The sequence below is a fragment of the Athene cunicularia genome, assembly GCF_003259725.1.
Source record: "Athene cunicularia isolate RWA chromosome 2 unlocalized genomic scaffold, athCun1 chr2_part1, whole genome shotgun sequence".
In the NCBI taxonomy this organism is placed as follows: Eukaryota; Metazoa; Chordata; class Aves; order Strigiformes; family Strigidae; genus Athene; species Athene cunicularia.
In genome coordinates this window covers 118,070,706-118,091,634 of record NW_020799095.1, presented here as the reverse complement: position 1 = coordinate 118,091,634, position 20,929 = coordinate 118,070,706, and the positions used below count along the sequence as shown (strand labels likewise).

Genomic DNA, 20,929 nt, shown 5'->3' with positions numbered 1-20,929 from the left:
GCCGGGCAGAGCGTGCCTGCGGGCCGTGCTGGCGGACTCGCGGTTCTTCTTGGTGTGCATGTGCTTCCTGACCTTCATCCAGTCCCTCATGGTCTCCGGCTACCTGAGCAGCGTCATCACCACCATCGAGCGGAGATACAGCCTCAAGAGCTCGGAGTCGGGGCTGCTGGTCAGCTGCTTCGACATCGGGAGCCTGGTGGTGGTGGTCTTCATCAGCTACTTCGGGGGGCGCGGACGGAGGCCGCTCTGGCTGGCCGTGGGGGGGTTTTTCATCGCCCTGGGGGCAGCGCTCTTCTCCTTACCTCATTTCATCTCCCCGCCGTACCAGATCCAGGAATTGAACTCCTCCATCAGTAACGAGGGCTTGTGCGTGACCGGCAATGGCACCGCCAAAGAGCAGTGGGACTCGCCGGCCTGTGTCAAGGACTCCGGTGGAAACGACCACTCTCTCTATGTAGCTTTATTCATTTGTGCCCAAATCCTCATTGGCATGGGCTCGACACCCATCTATACCTTGGGACCAACCTACTTAGACGATAATGTCAAGAAAGAAAACGCCTCACTTTACCTAGGTAAGGCATCTAAGTACCAGGGTGCTTGGAAGGCTGAACCCCAGATCAATCTGAGGGACCAGTTACAGGTACTACTGCCCTGTTCCTGCTGAACAACATCTGTGCTAAGCTTCTCTTCTGAAGTGAACTTTTGAAGTAAAATTGCCATGTTTTCCTATTTTAAAACGTTTTGTGGAGTGGCGAGCAGCAGGAACAGGTGGAGGTAACCTAGGGTGCATAAAAGCGGCTGTACTCACACTCTCCCGCATGGGGAATGGGTCAGCAGGGCAGGTCAGCTTCCCTAACATTTTCCAGCTCTTGGCATCAGCTGGTGACTTTCAGACAGCCATGTTAAAGTTTGCTGTGCCCCTTCAAGTTTCTTTTTACTAATACAGGAGCTACATATTTCTGAATCTTGGTCAGCACGCCTTTAGCCCAGAGTCTCTGTCTATAATGTTAATGTTTTGTAAGCACTTTGAGAGATTTTGGCATGCATCATTTTACTTTTCCAGCATTCATTTATCTTTAACTAGCATTGAATTTTGGCTGGCATTGCTAAATCATCTTGCAACTCAGAGTTAAAAAAAAAAATAAATTGATAAAACAGTAAGTAAAGCCTTCAGGCTTAAGAGCTCAGTTATGGGAGCTCAAGGGATGCAACAAAATGAGAGTCCGATCTGGCACCTGGCTTTCAGCAGGTACAGACTGGTCTTCTTCATAGTTATTTTTACGATGGAAGAAGGGTTTCTCAGATAGCTGGGTACTCAACTTTTTGAAAGCAATAATGAACATCATACATTTTTAGTAGTTTGTGTAATGTGTAAGAGGATTGACTCTTTGACTTTGCATTAGTACCGTAAAGGATTCTGTAAGAAGTGAACCTCACGCACTCCTTCAAATTCTTTTCAAATAAGGAGAGTCACTTACAGGGCTGAGAGAGCTGGATGCTTAGCATTACCATTTGCAGTTTAATTTACTTGGGCTTTATGATAACCGTGGAGATAATAATTCCATGTAAAAGAGACGTGAAAGGAATACACTCAGGGTGTGTGTGTAATTACTTTATTAAGACAAAGTAGTGATCTGGATCAGTCCTTTTATTCCTTTTGACCCATTCTTTAGCGATTTGACTTCCCTGACTGGTTTTAAAACCACGGCACAGTCTATATGCGGTGTCTTGGGAAAGCCTGAGGCACTGTTGGTTTTCTGAAGGAGAAAGAGATATTGTCTGTGTTTTTTCTATTGTTTTCACAGCATGGCTAATCTGCCTGATGAAATACTTGACAAAATGTTTTCCTGCTTTTCCTCCCCTCTGAGAAAGGTTAAGTGGTAAGGAAATTTGGATTAACCTAGAATCAACTTTATTGGCAGTATGAAAAGGCAAACCATCTTGTTGCTGAGGTTAGTAATTGTAGTTTAGGGCAGCCGAGGAGGGCCAAAACTTTTGCAAATAGATGATTTCATACAGTCCTCAAAAACATGGAAAAGAAGGAAATGGAAAGGCTGTAGGTGAGGAATAAAGGTTAAAAGAGATGAATGGTACAAGAGGAGGAAGAATTCTTCACTAAAGGGGAAAGCAAGGTCAGTGCTTGGAAATCCTCACTGTGTAGGAGGAACAATGTCTACTACTGAAGTGCTTCTAGTGTAATAAAGTGACTTAGGTAACTTTTAATTGCGGCAAAGATCAGTCTTAAAGTTAACAAAGGTAAAAGACACCAGCAGCTGTTGGAAGACTGTATGTGACCCCGTACACGTCAGGCACCGAATGCAGCTTTGATCTATACTGGGAGTACCCTCATAGAGTTGAAGTCCGTATGTACTGATTCAGAACAGTAAAGATGAGGTACAGCATACATGAAAAATTTATGTCCGCAATCTGATTGTGTCCACAGGGAGAAGAATGAAAATAAACACAAAGCATGTTTAAACATCTAGTAAAATGTACCATCACCTCCCTTGAGTCTTTAAGCTACCCAGGGCTAGAAGCAATGTTGCTTGTCATTGGAAATCTTGGTATTACGTTTTTAAAATAGTGTGAAATTCTGAGGAAACTTTTAACACTGTAGGCTTAGGCCAGTGTCTTTTTGAGGGACAGAAGTAAAATTTGAGTTCTGTGGGAAAAAAGAAAAACAGTATTGGTTGGCACATTGATGTGAGCAAACATGGTTTTTTGGAGCTTCTCGGTGGTTTGGAATGTTTCATGTCCTCAAGGAGGAGAGGGATTTGTGGACAGTGAACACCCCAGCTGGGCTCAGGGATGGGATAGAGGTGGCCAGGGCATGTCTCTGCAGGCCGGCCACCGTACATCCTGCGTTATGCAATGCCTGTTTCCCAAGGCAGCATGATTTTATTACTGGGGCAAGCTATGCAAATGATATCAAAATGTAAAATGTATGTATGCATGTAGGCATGAGCTAACAAAAAGCCTTGGAATGGGCCGTGAGAGGTGAAGTTTTGAAAAGGGAAGAAAGCCCCTTGAAACAGATCTCAGTCATACAGATACAGGTGTCTGAGGGAGGGCAGTTAATTAAAAAAAAAAAGTATCCTCTAACACAAAGTGGAAGGTCACTAACATGTTTGTGATCATGCTGATACTGCATTGCATTTTTTTTTTTCCAAACAAAAGTAACATATATAAAGTTGTTTTCAGAGGGGAAACGTGTTTACAAGCATGTACATGATAAAAGTTCCACTGAGCTGCAGAATTGCTCTTCAACCCCATGAGTGTGCCCACTAATAGTAGGTCAGTAAAGCCCCCCTGAGTATCATTAATCCTGATTCTGCAAAAACTCACCTTATGTGGCTGTGGAAGCTATTTTATTTATTTTCCAAGTTAATCCAGCTCAGGGCTCGAGTGGCAATAGCATATCCTCTTAAGTGTAGGCATGCAGGCTCAATGTGGACAGCTGTTTTAACATTCCTGGCTGGAAGTCCTGCTCTCAGAAAGCATATTTGATGCTTATACATAGTCTCTTGGCTGCCTACACTTAAGTCCATCTGTCAGGGTGGCATGGTGCCAGTTTACAAGGTGGTATGTCATTTTTAGTAGGACAAAGGTGCCAAGAAGGGATGTGTATTTGGGCTGCCTGCATAGCAATGTGCGAGCTCACTTTTCTGCTGGATGTTTCTTCCTTGTGAAGGCAGTGCCACCTCTGGGTCCTCCTGCCCCTTAAAACTGGCGGTACTTTGATGCCCCGATGCTAACTTTGAGAAAATGTATGATGTCAGGCTTGGAAACAAGTTGTGATTGTAACAGGTGCCTAGGAAATATAAGAACCGGCTCCCTTAATCACAGATAATCCGAAATGGAAGTTACACACTTTCCACAAAAAATGAGTAATCACTAAGTTGTCTTTGTCCTCTCCTAAAGTCTCTTCCTTCTGTGATCAGCTGTACTGTAGCATGTCTGTCATCAGCTGCCTGATGTGTGCAGGTTCTCCTTTTAATTAATGAAATTAATTGCCATTTAATTTGAATTGGACTTCACGAGTCTTGTTTTGTACTCTTGATGATGTTTCTGCTACTAGTCAAGTTCCAGCACTTAAAACACAGTATGTTTTTTTCTAAACACTGTGGGGTTTTTTGTAGGGATTCAATAGTCTGTCTTGAATGTGAGTTTACCTTGTGGTCGTATCATGAGTTCTAGAAGCAGTTCCTTAAAATTAACTGTGGCACTTGGAAAGGGAGGTTTTAATAGTGGCATTACAGTGCCTGAATAATTTTTAAATATTTAGCTTCTTTTGCAAGTGGGTATTGTAATAAAAGAGGAATTTGCTTTGAAAATTCACACATAGAAAGGCAATATTACGTTTTACAGAAATATTGCATTAGTGACAATATTTTAGTGTTCAGAAATGGCTTTCACCAGTACCCCCAAAAATGACTAGTGGATGAATTAGTCATTGTGCTGAGGATGCATTATTTCAGTTTCCAGAATGTTGTAGGTTGGTTAGGATATGATTTGAGAAAAGTGTCCAAGTCAGCTTAAGTTCATGAAGACTCTCCATAGTTTTGGGAACAAACTTTAATAGCAAAATGCAAATATAAAGGTTTTATAAGAGGTGAAAAATTGGATAAACCTGTGTGAATGGAGTTGGTACAGATAATGGCTTGAGACCCAGGGAAGAAAAATCCTTTCCTAACCTGAAAAAAAAGAATAAATCTTTAGGCTAGTTTAAAAAATATTTTGGACTCTGGGTTTGTTTTTGTGAGGATCATTTGTGGGTTGCTGTTTCTAGCATTAGGTAAACCATTTCACTGTGACTGTATTCTGCTTGGAAATCATCTTCTTACCACTGTTTTATAGCTGGATGACCTGTGTACCCCTCATGACTTTTACAGACTTTGCCAAAGCCTGTATGTATGTGTATATATACAAATATATACACCTATATAAATGTATATCTGTATATATGCGTATATGCATATATGTATATATGTTGACTGTATTTATTGTATTTCTAGTTAAATCTACCCCTATATCCACATCCCACCTGGATGGAGTGGGCAGGAGGAGTAGCTTCACATACTTCACTCAGAAACCTACTACCTCTGCCCCCTGGGTCCTGGGGCAGAGTCCAGCTGTCGAACAGGCTGAGCCTCCATAATATGCCGTTGCCTGGATGCTGGCATGGGAAGCACAGGATTTTTGTGCTGCTTTGATTGATTCGTTTTGGTCTATCCGCTTCTGGGGTTACGGATGCCACTGGAGGACAGGAGCTGGAGCCTGCTGAGGGCATTGGGATGCTGCAAGATCACTGAGGTTTTCTAAGGCAGGATCAACTTTCTGGCTGAACAGGAGGGACCATCTGAAAGCAGTGAAACAGCTGACCAGCATTTCATTTTATTGTCGTCATTCAGCCTATGACCACTTGTAGTTTACATTGAATATGCTTCCTGCTACCCAATATCTGAAAAAGGCTTGTTTCCTACAGGGTATTCTCAGCATTGATCCCTGTAGTTGGTAAACCCTACAGACATAGTACATTTATTTTTACAACATGTCCATGAGGAGTCAGGAATTTATGACTCAAAAATTGAAGCAAAAGGGCACTGAAGATGAAATTGGGAAAAACGTTCACCAGCATTTTTTATTGCTTACTGTATTTCCGTTGTATAAGAGCAGCGTGCTGAGCTTATTTGTCAAATGCAGGATTTTAGTTTTATCTGAGTGAAAGCCACATCTTGATTTATCCATAGGCTAACAGTAAGACTTGGCTCATCAGCAGTCTTTTGTACCAACATGTGCTTGCTTTGTTTGCACACTCAGCTGGGCAGAGCTCGCTGCAGGCTGAGCACATGGTGCTTTCGGCTGGGTGTGGAGAGCATCTTGGGATGCAGGTGAAGTGACTGTGGGTCTGTGGCTATAGATTACATTGTTTACCCACACAGATGATTTAGCACTTAAAGGGTTCAGTGTTGTGCTTCTTCGGCATTTCTGTAACATCTTTTTTGTTAAAATGCTGATCAGGCAGCAGGCACGGTTCCTGATAATTATTTAAAGTAGCATTATGCAGTTTTATTGTCCCTTCCTATAGCTGAGGAAATAGAAAGATAATTTTAACTTTTCTTCTCCACTTTAGTCTCCCGCTTTATAGGTGGACTGATACTTTTTTTTTTCTTTTTATTTTTATTTTTTTTTTCATAGAATAATCCTAGATATCATTTTCTTAGGCATTTAGAGAGGTGTGGGGTTCTGTGTCCATGTAAGCAGTGTGTGCATACAATGAATTCGGTGAAAGCTGGGGGCAGTCTTTTCTCTCAAGTTTTCTGCCTGTGGGATTTAATGTCGTGAGTGGTATACCTTCACTTGCCCTTCCAGTGTCATGTCCCTTAGGGATGTTTCTGCATCTCTCCGGTTGTGTCCTTGCCGTGAGATATGTCATTGTTACAAGTAGCTGTATTGACAAAGCATTGCTTGAAGTAACTGGCTAAATGTGCTTTGCTCTTCTTAGAAGCAAGAAGAGACCTAAGCACATCCTTCCCTGATTGTCTCCTTTTGTGTTAAAGGAGAAAAACTGGGCTGGATCCAGGGGTCTGAAATTCACAGAAGTCCCAGGCCCAGTTGTTTTCCTTGCTTAACATTTGTCAAAGTGCTTAGCATTTTGTTTCTGAGGCTGACACTGCCCTTTTCACCTGCTGGAGCTTGAGAATGGCGTTTTCTTGGAGAGCAGCTCTTTTCTTCTCTGGCGAGCTCTGCTACGGGGCTGTTTTGGACAAACAAGTGTCTGAACCTGCTGCGGTCCCAGGAGAAGCTTGGAAACGTAGACATGAAAGTGGCCTTTAAGTAACAGCTTGTTTGTACCTTCTCCCAGGAACTGAAGGCTTGGGATCTAGTGTCTGATTACCCTGGGGCTGGAAACTTTAGCTGTCTACTGGATACACTGACTATTTTGTAAAGGGTCACTGTAACTACTCCTGTTGCAAGTGGATTAGAGATGCTTTGTGTTTCATGCATTTCCCCTTAATTTTCACTCAGTGGTTACCTCACCTGGGAGGACTTAATTGCTGTGAAAGTGCTTATGCAGTCAAAAGAGAGGAGACTGGATTTCTGTCTGCCATCAAGGATACATAGTTATCTGTCTTGGCTGTGCGGGGAACACAGGCAATTATATAAATGAGGCTTGTCCTGCTGTTTCATCCTGAAGGTCGGAATTTAAAAATTCTGATTTTTAAAGTAGGTGAATGGATTTTAAAAGAGCAGAAAAGTAACTCAGTCGTATTAGTTTAGTTTCACACTCTTTTTAATCCTATTTTAAGTCTTTTTCATGCTGATAGCACTTTAAAAACCCTTACTTGGGAAGCGTGAACTCAGTTTCCTTGTTGTTGTTTCTACATGCTTTTCCTGTTTCTTTTGAGAACATTTGAGAAGTTACCATGCAAAGATGGCACATACCTCAACTGGTCCCCCCTGGCAGTTGTTGCCTCTGTTGACTGTAGGGGTCAAAGTAAGTGTTAGCTCTGTCTCACCTTGCTGATGGATGGGAGGGTGCCATGTGGACTCTGAGGGCAAGGCAAGCTGATGGCTTGCCTTCCTGTGAATCTTTGCCAGAGCTGTCAGAATATCAACTCCAAGTCCAAGGGTGTCTCTGCAACCCTTCACAGCAGCTACAGGGAATGCTGGGAGTTGTTAGGGTTGTAACCTGAAGGTGCTGAAGCAGCACAGTTGGAAGAGGGAATGTTTTCCCTGGGGAACGTCTAGAAGTGAGGGCTCTGTGCAAACAGCTCTGTTAGCCTTCAGAGTCCTGGTGTCCATGCTTTCATTCAAGTATTGTGGTACTTTTACCATGGCTCAGTTGGATTATCTGAGCACATGGTCTGGAGCTAGCAAAGTTATGACAGCAGACAGCTCTGCAGCGTGCGTACAAGATAAAGTCACTTGAGTCAGCCAGATCTGTACCCCAAATCCTTCCAAGTGTCCCCCAAAAATAGGACATTTCCTATGATGGGAAAGCATATGTCAGTGTCAGGCAGCACAGAGAAGTATGGGCTGCACCCTGCTTTGCTGCTGAATGGTTGGGAGTTTGGGCATCCGTTGTGCTGTCACAAGGCCAGAAATTCAGACACATTGCACGATGTTAACAGGAGAACTAATGAACCTGGGTCTTTCCTCTTCCCTTCTTTTCTGCCACAGGGAATTTGTTGTTACCTGAGATATTGGAAAATGTGAACACAGAAACTCAAGTGCTATTTTGTGCTGCCATTAGACCAATAGTCTAATCCGAAAGCACAAATTCTCATGTAGGTAAATAGCTTACTTGGCGACAATGACAAAATACACCAGTGAAAAACATTGTACCCTTGTATGAATTACATTTTATGGTGAGTTTGGAGGAGATGCAATTGGAAAAAAATGTATATTTTTACTTGTTATTTGAACAAGTGGATACAAAAATTATCTAAAGAAAATAAACAGAAACTGTATCACGTGAAGTATTTGCAAAGCAGTACTGCTTGTCCACTAATCATATACTTCTGTGCTGGTCCTCTTTGATTCTCTTCTCCATTTTCAATACAGATTCCTTTTAAGCAGCTTGCTTTCTTTTTGTTAGCTTGCCAAGTTATTTTTTGGGTGCTCCTATTTTTTCCCTTGCATATATTGATGTTAATACTTCCTTTGCATTGCGCCATGCACAGTAGGACCTCAGTCTGACGGTTACCCTCTGCGCCTTTTATCTTTGGTGCTTACAGGATTATAATGAAAGCCTCAAGAGTGCCTCAGTATTGATTTTCTTAAAATCCGGCACTGCTCTGAAACCAGCCACCAACTCTTCAGTTGTTTGAATTTAGTAAGCTTTTGTAAATTAGCAACTACTTTCCGTATTTATCTGTCTGTTTTCAGTCAGCTTCTTCTAAGTGATAAAAAGTACATCCTGGATAGATTCTCCTGGGGTTGTATCTTTTCCTTTCTGGATTACTTAAGATATCCTCTAGAGTCAGAATATTTCAGATAATCCATATATTAGCTGAGTGTATCTTCTGATAACTTCTCATTTGCCATTTCATACTAAAATTGTAGTTTACTCCAGTGTTTGTCACAGATTTGTTCAGAGTGATTGACTTCAGGAGTCATGTTGACACTCCAAGGTGCTTATATGTTCCTGAAGTTGAGTGCTCTCAGTCACACCTTGGTTACCACTTCCCCTTTTTTTCAGTCCCTGGTTAGATTAAAATCTGAATACCTGACTTCCCCAGAAATAATTTTAAGTTATATGTTTTTGTAGATAAACCAAAGTAGATGGGGAAATAGTTGTGAGCATGCTGTGGTGGCTGCTAACCTGTAATTACTCAAACAGAGTGTGTCAAGCAAGCCTTATTTGTGTCTAAAAATATCTGAAGGAAATATTCTGTAAGATACTGTCTGACGTTGCTGTGTATTAAACTTTCCCTGTACTTAAAGAGAAATTGCTGTATTCAACTGAGCTGTTGATTCAGTAGATTTTGCTATGTGTAAGACAACTGAAAACACTACCTTTTCCATCAGAGGTCCTAAAGGAATCAGCTCACAGGCTCAGAGGTCAAACACATTTGAAATTCATGAGCAGAATACCCTGAGGGTGCTGCTTAGGTGGGACTTTTCAGCTGAAGTAAAACCAGGAAAGGTGAAGGACAAGGGGAGGTTTAGTGCCAACAGTGTGGGACTGGTAGTACCTCTTTGGTATGGTCCAAGGTGGTGGTGGTAAGAGCCAGGAGGGGTCTGGGCCAGGAGGCACCTGCTGGGGTCTCTTCCGGGAGGTGTCCATGGGAAGGGCTGAAGATGCTGTTGGAAGTGTCCATGGAGTCCGGGAAAGCCCCTGGAGATGGAGAGAACAGAGAAGCTTTGTTTCTGCCTACACTTTTCTTTCCCCCAGCCCAGCATTTCCTGCTTTTGCCCAACGTGCCTCTCCACGCTGTTCATTGATCCCTGCCATTTCAGTAGTTGGAGTTAAAATTAATAACAAAATGGTTTGCCACTTTGTGATTTTTAATCTGAATTTATGTTTCTGTTTGTTACTTCATCCCACTGAGTGAAAAAGAGGTTTAATCAAGAGTGTAACTTTCTGGAGTGCAAAGAGCTTCAGTAATAACCCTCCCATTAAAAAAAACTAAAAAATTCACAGAAGACCACTGCATAATATTAGAGTCTATAATTTCTGTAAACATGATGGGCAGTTTATATCAACTTGATTTAATACAGCTGTCGAGTGACAGAAATAGTGAGGGTATCCCTAGGGAGATTTGGGGGAATATAGACAACACATGAGCTTTTGAGTCTGCAATATGGTAGCGCTGACACACACACAAATTCAGGCATTTATCTGGTATGTTATATAATTGGCCTAAAATAGGTATTTCAGAAAACTATGTTTCTTCTGCTAATAGCATGACTGAAGGAAGGAAGTGGGATTTTGGGGTTGTCTGAAAAAAGTAGGTATTTGTTACCACACCTGCCTTGTGTTACTGGAAGAATATTAGTCCTGTTACACGAGGAGAGTAAAAGGCCTCTGAACTCGGCACTACATCACTGTAATGTAATGCCATACTGCAAATAATTTTTCAAAAGCATAGCTGAGGACTGAATTGATGATTGAAGCTGCACTCTCAGTTGCACTCTTTTGGTATGTGGAGGCTCTATATTCATTGACCTCAGTGACTGAATATTTTAATGGCACAGTGATAATAATGGCAAAGATACAGCTGGATGGTGTGAATTCCTTTGGCTGCAGAAGCAAAGTGGGCAATAGTGTCTATTTGTTTACTCCAATTGCTTCTCCAGAGAGGGAAGGTTAGCACTTATGAAAGAGTACCTCTGTGACTAAACCTATGCAGAAGTATAAAAAAAGGCCTTTCTTCATTAGCTTTTGCTTACTTGATATTTGTAAGCAATTGATTTTTTGCTTAGATGTGGACATTTATTATGCTTATTGAGTTTATGGGTAATTGCACTAGCTTTGGAGACTCAAAAGCAAGTAGGACACAGACAGCAAGTAGGGAGGCATTTCGCCTTGAAAGGCAAAATAAAAAGAGTGAGTAAGGCTACTGCACCCATGCGTTTGTGATAATTAAAAGAAGATCAGCCTCCTGTGAGAAGTGAGGTAAAAACTGATTGACTAGTATTTGCCAGGCCAGCTAATGAGAAAGGAGTTGAAAAAAACTTTTAAACCTGGTGAGTCAGAAGCCTTGGGTACGTGTGTGCCTTCTCAGCCTACAATAAGGATAAGAAATACAATTTACCAGAGAAAAATAGAGGAATATATGAACTAATATGATTTTAAGAGTTCCTACACTGATGTCATTAGAGCAGCTATTACTCCTTTGGATAAGGAGTAATATTTTATGTATTTGGATAAGGTAACAGTGAGCTGTTTATAATCAGATAGATCTCTAATTAACTTCCCTTCATCCTTATTCGCCTCTTCATCTTCCCCTGCATCCCCACACTCAAAATTTAAGCCCTGCAAAAAGAAGAGCTTACTGTGGATCTGATGCAGTGCAGTGCTTTCAAGAAGACCCTGTGTTTTGATTCTGAGGGTCATAGTGTGTATTTATACCTGTCTGGAGTGTTATACATACAGAAAAAGGGATCTATCATATGTCACAGTTTCAGGGTATGTGAGAAATGACATCTGTTTGCTCAAGTTGGCATACTGAAATATTTTACTGTTGGATCAAGATTGACCACTTCCCTGTAGAAGGAGAAGATTTAACTGGTCCAGACAGTGAGAAGAGTGCTGAATGGTCGTTTGGTAGTCATGAGGTTTATATTAGCAGATAGGCATCCTGCACTGTGAGCCAGCTGCTTTTTGTTTGGATTGTGCCTGACCAGGAAATAGTGGTGTAGTGTGTTAGAAATATAGTCACTTTACCTTATCTAGTTTAATAAGATGCTCAGATCAGTTATTTTGTGGTCTGAGCATTACGATTTCTCCAAAGTACAACTGCTGGGCGAAGCAACTTTTCCAGTGCTGGATTAATCCCAGTTTGCATGACCTGTCTGGAGATATTAGAGGAAGTAGTAGTATAGCATTTGAAGAGACGGTAGCATAAACCATGTGAGTGTGTCAGAGTCCCTGGATGCTCTTAGGTTTGCTGTCTTCTGCTTTTCTACTAAATCACGATACAGAGTGTGAGGAGCAGCATGGTTACTGCAAAAGAATAAAATTCTGCCCCTTAATTTAGGCTGTATTGTACTCCTGTTAATAGAAACCAAAAGACTTTCTTGACTTTTTTTCTTCCCCCCCCCCCCCCCCCCCCCCCCCCCCCCCTTTTGTCGAGTAACAAAATGGTGTGGAGCTCAGGGAATTGACAGCTGGTGGTTTTCTGATGTGGGAGATCTGACTTGAAGAATATATGTGTGGGTGTGATGATAGCAGCCTCTGTACAACCCCTTGGTGATGTGCTGTATACTGTTGTTATACACAGTGCCAAAATAGACAGTAATCCTCTTACGTGGGATTGTGAAGCAAGTAATAATAGAGCACAAGTCAGTGTCATCAGTTCAGAGCTGTTTTTTTGATAAACATATTTGTCATTTGTATCTCCTAGATTCTTTAGTACTTCTTAATCTTTATATTAACTAAGTCATACCCTCCAGCTGCAAATGTTAATGTTTCACAGTTGTAATGTCAGCTGCAATCAAGACCTTTCTATTCATCTTTCTAATTGATGTACTTGCTTTAAAAAGGCCACAGAGATTTTGAGTTTTACAATTCAGCTCATTTCCTAATATGAAAAATTCAGATGAAGGAAAACTGTAAGATCACTTAGTCTGCCTAAAGCGTTTCAACTGTCTTACAAGGCACCCTGGAAAGATCTGAAGCAATCAGAGCTTCTATCTGCAGGCTGTTCATCCCATTTAGAAAACATGAAGTAGACTGCTATGCAGCAAGGCAGGCACGCTAAGCGTGTGCTGGAGGAGAGAAGCAATTAGCTCTACACAAGCACAGTCAGAGCAGAGAGGAAGGTCTGGAGGCATTTAATTAATACTAATGCTTTTGTGTTTATGGAGGCCAGAGTCATGATAGGTTACTGCTGCCTTGGTCTTGTGGTTCTCAAGTCTGGCATCGAATGAGCATTAGATTCAGAAAAGCTTTCCAGAAAAGTTAATAAATCACAACTAACTATGGCACATTCATATTCCCCTGAAGCTGAAGAGGTACACCTAACACTGAATGGGAGCGGGATGAGATCTGTAAAGCTTTTTCATTTTTAAACAGATAACAAGTCTTCTTGGGATTTTTGTACCAAATTTATTCAACTAATCTGAAATAATGAAAATGCATTTCTTTTATTAAAGATTTCTCTAGTCACCAAACCAATTAAGGAAAAAGAAACCAGGGATTCTTTTCCATTGTGAAACCAGTTTGGGGACAGTATCATTTCTATTAATCTGAGTTCAATGGCAAAAGTACTTTTGATGGAAAAATGTTTATCCATCAGTGTATACTTATTTGCATAGCTTGACATTTTAAGATACATTTTTACTTTTTAATTCTCAGTTCTTATTATTCTTTTCAACTTCCATTCGTTCTTGGGTGGAAAATACAAGTAATGTCCCATTTGATTTGAAGACCACTCTCTGTGTAACTGATCTTGCTCCTGTTTTTGTCGAGTACATTGTTCAAGACGTATTTAGACTCCAGTAGGCTGGAGAGTACGAAGTTTTCCATTTCCTCCCACTGAGAATACCAGCTCTGTTGCTACAGGCTTACCTGTTTTGACATTTTGTAAATGCTTCCCTGATGAGTTTCAGCAGTGTGCATTAATAAAAGGATGATCTCTGTGATGATTTACCTGTTTGAGTAAATCCAGTTTGAGGCATACTCATAATCACAGACAGTTTGGGTAACTGAAAGGGGCCATCCACAGACTCTTCAGTTTTGTTTAGAGATTGTGCTTAGGTAACCCTATGTCACCTCTTCTATCAGCAATTATCTATAAAAACAGCTTTATTGTTCCATTTTGGGAGCAAGCTTTCATATTGCATTGCATTTAATATATTGTTTTATTATGCTGATTGCCTGTTACTTACATATATTCAGATTTTGCAGCTATTGTGTGATTGAAATATTCTTATTGCACATTATTGTAGGGTCCAAGAGTTACTATCAAGGTAATTAGTCTATACTTTCTCCAAGGAATAAATCAAAAGTGCTGGATTAGAGTTACAACATTTAGTGATTAGTTATGTCAGAAGAAAAAGGCTGAACAAAAGCATTTAGATTTTCCTGTTTTGATGGGGGTTCAAGTGTGTAGACCTTTGTTTCCTTAGTCATATGGAACTCTCCAGCTGGATGTTGTTAGTACCATGGTCATAACTTACAGGTCTGTTAAAGGAACATAAGGAGTTGAATTCTGAATTATGGGCTTCTGAATATCCTTAATAACATCAATTTGCTGTCAATATAATGCAACAAAAAGGGTTAGTGTTAACTTGGATTGGATCTGGAGACGTTACCCTTCCCTGAAGGCTGTCCCTCAGTTTTTGTCAGCGGCAGATATGTTTTCATGCTGCCATGGCGTGCCACCTGGAGGGAGATCTTCTGCCACACAGCTCCTTTCCCTTTGCTGTGGATGTGTGCTGCTGCCACTTCCCTGGCTCTGGGCTCAAGGATTTTGTGACTACAGTGTGGATCAGACCTCCTGCTGCTCTGACAGAAAACTCCCTTGCCACTGCTGACAGGGCCTGGTTCATCCCAGATCTGCTCCCTCTCCTAGCTTGCCTGTGGCTACTGGTCCTTGTGGGAAGGAGGGGGACAGCCAGGGCACCCAGGGCAGCAGCTCACAGACGTGTGGGTGAAGCCACAGGCAGTGGCTGAACCGTGGGCTGCCTGCGGTTGTTTCTTTGGCAGCCTGAGGAGAGGCAGCTGCCACAAACATCTGTTTTTTTTAACAACGGTCTGAAACTTTCAACTCCTTCAGTCATAGACTTGCTTGAAATGAGGGGTCTTTAGTTGAATACTAAGAAGTGTTTTGGAAGACAGGATTTCTCTTTAATATCATATTTGGAATGGTGATGTCCTCATTGCACATCTTTCAGTGGAATATTTTCTGTGCACGTTTTTTTCCTACATTATTGTGAATGTTTGAAGTTCCCACACTGTAGGTAATAGTATATTATCCATTTATATGCTTCTTACACAATTGTGTATACAAATTTGCAAGGTAATATTGTAATTTATAGTAATACATTATTCATTAATGTGGTGCCTGTGGAGAATAGCAGCTAAATATAAAACCTATTTGGTTTTATGCGATACTGGATATTGAAAATAAATGATAAAATGATAAATGAAAAAAAGATGATAAGGACTTGATCACTCCGCATAATAGACACACTCCTTTTCTTTCTCTGCAGAATGAATCTTTCTCATAGAATCTTAGAGTAGTTTGGGATGGAAGGGGCCTTTAAAGGTCATCTAGTCCAAACCTCCTTCAATAATCAGGGACATCAACTAGACCAGGTTGTTCAGAGCCCCATCCAACCTGATCTTGAATGTTTCCAGGGATGGGGCATCTACCACCTCTCTGGGCAACCTGTTCCAGAGCTTCACCACCTTAACTGTAAAAAATTTCTTCCTTGTATCTAGTCTAAATATATCATATATCTAAATATAGCAGCAGGCCCTACTAAAATGTCTGTCCCCAGCAGGATGCTGCTAAACTCACCTTGTTTTCCCTTACCTCATTTCATCCTTACCTTTCATTTCTGAAAACCAGGAAAAATTAAGTTCATGCTGAAGTGTCCATACCGTAAACTGTTTTCAGATACTGTAATGATGAATCCAATCTAAAAAAAAAAAAAAAGCGCTTAGAATAACCTTTGAGATTAAGTGTAGCACATGGGGAGATGGATGTTCTAGCCTAATAAGGTATTTCTTTTGATTCCAAAGATATTATTCTTACAGCGGAAGCTCAAAGAATTTTAATTTAAAAATTAATAAAATAGGAAGATAGAGAAAATGCAGTAAAGTATTATATTTTTTTAGAAATGACAATAAGCGGGAGTAGGTGGTGCTGCAGAAGTGTTAGCTGGTAAAGTTGTGTGAAGGCACAAGGCAGGACACCACACACCCCTCTGCCAAAGGGAGCCTCTGTCAAACCCCACCAGTGGGGAAGGATTAATTTTCAAGTTTGGCTTTTCTCTTTCCTCTCATAAACAACACTGATGGGTCTCTGCAGAGATCAGTATCTCCAGTGTCACAGGACTAGCTGTGAACATTTATGCATGTGCTTTTGGCTTGGTTTTATTTTATTTAGTTAGTTATTTGAAATGCAGGAGGGAGAATAGCTTCCATTCTTTAAAACTTGATTGTTTGGCTTTCCTTTGCATCCTTCCCAATGTAGGTATCTGAAGTTATATTAATTACATGATGACAGGCACAGCCTGAGGCACAGGAGAACCATTGTGTGGGTGACTGGCAGGAGGACCTCTGGGAAGGCTGTGCAGCCGCGCTGTACTGGTGGAGGACTTTGGAGAGGAAATTAAGCAGACCCTTCAACAGTAATAACCACAATATTTTAGAATTGTTGCAAATATTTGTTTCCTAGCACAAAAATCTCTACAGAAATGAAAGCTTTCTATTTTTCTTTTCTTGAGCAGAATAAACTATGAACAGTAAAGATGTCATAATGAAATGTAGGACTCAGGTGAGCTTACTGAATAACTAGGTGGTAAATAGTTGTTCCCCAGATCAGTGCTCCTATTTTTCAAGAGTCTACAGGATATTCCTGAAACTGGCAATAAGGAGAGGATGCTGTTTTCTAATTTTGTTTCTTCCTGTGACAATCTGAAGACATTTCATTGACTTCTGTGTTTTTTTTTTTTTCTGTATCACATCAATGTAAAAGAGAGCATAGTGTAGTTTAAGATTTTTACTTTTTGCTTTCTTTTTTAGGCCTATGTTTATTTTTTAGCTCATCTCCTGAGCCAGTTCTTCTATCATTGAAGTATTACATATTTTCTGTGATTATGTGCAACCAAAAAAATAAATAAAATAATAGAATGAATATTAAATGAAATATTTTCTTTCTGGATCCTTAGAAAGTACAACTGAAATGAAGGGATGGACTTACAAAAAGGGCTAGGAAGGCAGTGTCCATCAGCTGTGTGCTAAATATCCTGAAGTACCTCTGCATTGTTCCTCCTCTGGAAAAGGAGACACATGCTTGTTAAGAGTTTTCTACAGATTGTTTCACGTGTGAAACTGAGAAGTAACATTTTAGTTTGGCTATTCAGCTATGTTTGCTAAGAACAAGTGTCTGACTCTGCTGCCATATCTCTGCTGGTGTTGTCACTGCAGTGTTTTGATCTTTTAGTTGCTAAGTTTTTCCCAACAGTTTCAGTGTTTGAAAAGCATAATGCTGTGTTCCTATGATTTGTCTGTTTTGAAAGAAACATTTCCCTGAGTGGTTTATTATACAAGTTAGCAGATGGTGATTTAACTGTGCTTGATCCAGCAACAGTCTTGGTTCTGTAAGTACATCTCCAGCTTAGAAAATCTCTGCAAAGCACTTACAAAACAGCGAGCAAAGTAGTAGTAGCCATGCTCTTTGGGAGCCAAAATGGAGCAGCTGTGATGTGTTTGACAAACATGACGTGTTTATACAGTTTTGGGGGCTAGAATCGGCCTCTAGACAAGGGTGTGTCACTCCAGTATAACATGGTGATCTCGGTGATGCAATAGGTGAGCTGCTTGATTGAGAAGAGGAGGAAATTACACCAAGAGGTATATCAAAGTTGAATTTACTGTGTGATGTTTGATTGCTGTATTCTGTGCATGACTGTTACCATGATATATTTTATAAAACAGCTGAAAAACTTCAGTTGCATAAGAGGTTACAGTAGATGAAGATCTGCATTTCTCAGACATTCTGCAGAGACCCTTTTTTTTAACTTCTGTTTTGTCTGGGCCATTTCTGGTCTGAGTGTAGTGTCAGCACTGATGGCAGAAATAGACTTGTAATCTTAGGATGTTTTTTAAAATTTATTATATATGTGCAATTTAGATTAAGGATAGGAATGTGTCAAATGTAATCATCTATGTAATGATACAAAAGTATGGATCTAAGCATGTTCTATTAACTTATAAATAGTTTACATAACATTTTCAGTTCAAAAGAATGTGATAACCAGTGACATTTTTGTTCTTAAGGCAAATGTTTTATTGCAGATTGTGTTTTTATTTATGGAGTTTATTAGAGGGAAGTATGAGTTAAACATTCTTAATTGAAAAATTAAGAGTTTTACTGCTAGTATTCTCACATCTGAATATTTTAATTTTCACATTATAACTTTAGTTGCTTTACAAGATACAAAACTGTTTACACCGCATCTTCAAGTTGTATATGTTTAATAAATATTTGTGAGTTCTGTATTGGAACTTGATCTATACTGTCATAAATTAATCTCATGACAATATAGTTTGTTAAAATCAACAGCACAATGGATTACTACTGCAGTTAAGTATAACATGCAATATAGAAATGTATTGCATGCTTTATACTTGCTCCTTGAAGAAGTACTAGATATTTACATTTTTTGGTGATTAATATTTTTAGTCTTTTTCTCTGCCTGTGAGCTGCATGCTTCCATTTTTTCTGTTGGCAAATTTGTATAAGTCTGAAAATGTACTTAAGAGTCCAGCAGTGTGAAGACATCTCTCTTCTGTCACATGTTGTAAAAAACTCCCACAGAGTATAGAAGGATGCCAGATCAATTTTCATTAGACTTGGAACAGCTCTGACAACAGCAAAGACCAGTAGTAACACTTGCAACCATGGTTATTCCAAGCAACTCCAGTATCATTCTTTGAGGACCTCCCTGTCAATCTCTCTCTCTGTCAGAATAATTTAATAACTGAGGTTAAGGTTTCCCAAGGAGCCTAAGGAAGTAAAAGGAATCTGACTTTTAATGAATTTCAGTGGGATTTAGGGCTCAAATTTAATTTTCTTTGCAAACACAAAAACAAGTAACTTGCTTGTGGTAAACTGATTGAAAGCTGTGATAGTTTGCAGATTGTGTACACAAGTGTAATCTTCCAATTGAATCTTCCTAATTAAAACCAAAACCATGTTCTCTGTGGGAAGGGATGCAAATGGACAAAGATACTAGAAGAAAAAGGTCACTGAATTACTTGAGTAAGCAAAATCCAAGTAATGAAATATATTTTATTATCATTGGTACTTAATACCTTGTTTCCTAAGCCTGGCTGAGAAGTTTCTATGTGTTCAGATATCAGTGCCAGATCCTGTTTTTCTGGGACATTCTTGCTTTTTGATGCTCTTGGAGTCAGCTGGGCAGAGAGGGATGCCCCAGGGTGGCTCAGGACAGCCTTGGAGGTGCCCTGGCTGCTGCAAGGGATATTGAGGTCACCTGTTCTGGGGCTACCTCTGCTAAATGCTCAACTGATAAACTAGTGAAATACATAAAGGGCATATGGTCAGCTCTGGTCCTTCCCTTACCCGGGTAAGGAAATGTCTCAAGGCAGTATGGCCAGGAAGAAAAGGTGAAGAGGTTTCTTGTCTCTTGGCATCCTTCTTTGCAAAGGATGATGACTGTTTCTGCAAGATCTACCATGTTAGAAACAAAAAGAGAACTTGTGGGATAATTTAGTGCTTTATTGGGCCAGAAAGGACTGTTCATTTACTCTGACATCTGTGTTGAATCGGATTTCATTATAGTGTTATCCTTATGCAAAGCTCTATTTATATAAAACCATTTAGCTTAAAATGAGCCACTCACAGTTACAGAGAGTCTGCCACATCCCTAGGAATATAATATAGTTAATTATCCTGTTAAAAAAGTTACAGCTATGAAAGTGTGCCTAAAGTTGGCTGAAAGTCATTTGTATGTAGCCTCTAGCCTCCACGTTTTCCATGTCTGTCTCCTAAATGTGAAAGCATCTTTTACTATAGGAAAATAACAATATGTTTAGTAATCTGCTAATCTAAGTAGTTGAGAAACAAAGCTGTCATGCCTAATTCTACTCACAGAGAGAAAGAAACAGAATGCACAGTGTTTATTTAAAACAATTGCAGACTTAATAAAAGGATATTGGCCAGTTTTCCCCAAAACATGTCAGCTGAATAATTAAATTACCTAATCAGTGAAAGTAATTGTAGTTGATTTTAAATTTTTCAGTTTTTATAAATCAATCATGTATGGTGTTTTAAAATATCTTAGAAGGATCCCTGTAACATAAATAATCTTCTCTTGGAAATGCCAACACTGAAAGTTAGTAATACTCATACATTTTATTAATATATTAAAACATCTTACTGTGACTGGGAGTGTGTTGCAAATGGAGCCCTAAATCATTGTGACAATTTATATATTAAAAAGACAAATGTAATTATAATATTACCATTAAGGAGAACCTTTTGTAAGGGTAATTACTTCAGTGCTACAGTTGGTGTTTAACCTATGCTATTTAGTAGCACTGATAAAGATGTTCTGATGGCTTTTGCTCTGGCAAATTATGATTTAATTAATCTCAATTTTTTGAATATATTGATTTAATATTTTTTTCATGTAGAAATGAAGATTTATTTTTATAAGATTGAAATATTTAATGTACATTGCATTATTTTGACCTTTATGTAGGAATACAGATTAGCAAAATCAAGTTATATTTACTCAACATATATAGATCAAACCAAACCGTGTTTTGTTTCTTCTTTAATTCAAGGTATTAAATGCCAGGAATCTTTTAGTTCAGTGATTCCAAGCCAGGGCCCAGAAACTCACAGAGAAACTCACAGAGGTTCTGGTATTTGATGTTGCCACAGAGATGTACAGAAGTTTCTTCTGCTTTGCTCATACCAAGGCCATGTGATTAGGCTTGTCATGGCCTGGGTTCCCTGCAAGACCTGTTCTTTAGATAATATCGATCTGTGAT

The 20,929-nt window shown here is 39.8% G+C and overlaps 1 protein-coding gene across 1 annotated transcript in view; it reads left to right on the top strand.

Annotated features, from left to right (window-relative positions):
• The first annotated feature begins 6 nt into the window (after window positions 1-6).
• The window catches only part of SLCO5A1 (solute carrier organic anion transporter family member 5A1), a 79,813-nt gene continuing 58,890 nt past the window's right edge, over window positions 7-20,929 (top strand). The window contains exon 1 of the mRNA XM_026842121.1: window positions 7-572. Within this exon, the coding sequence (XP_026697922.1) occupies window positions 59-572 (514 nt within the window). The 5' untranslated portion in view covers window positions 7-58. The remainder of the gene's footprint in view (window positions 573-20,929) is intronic.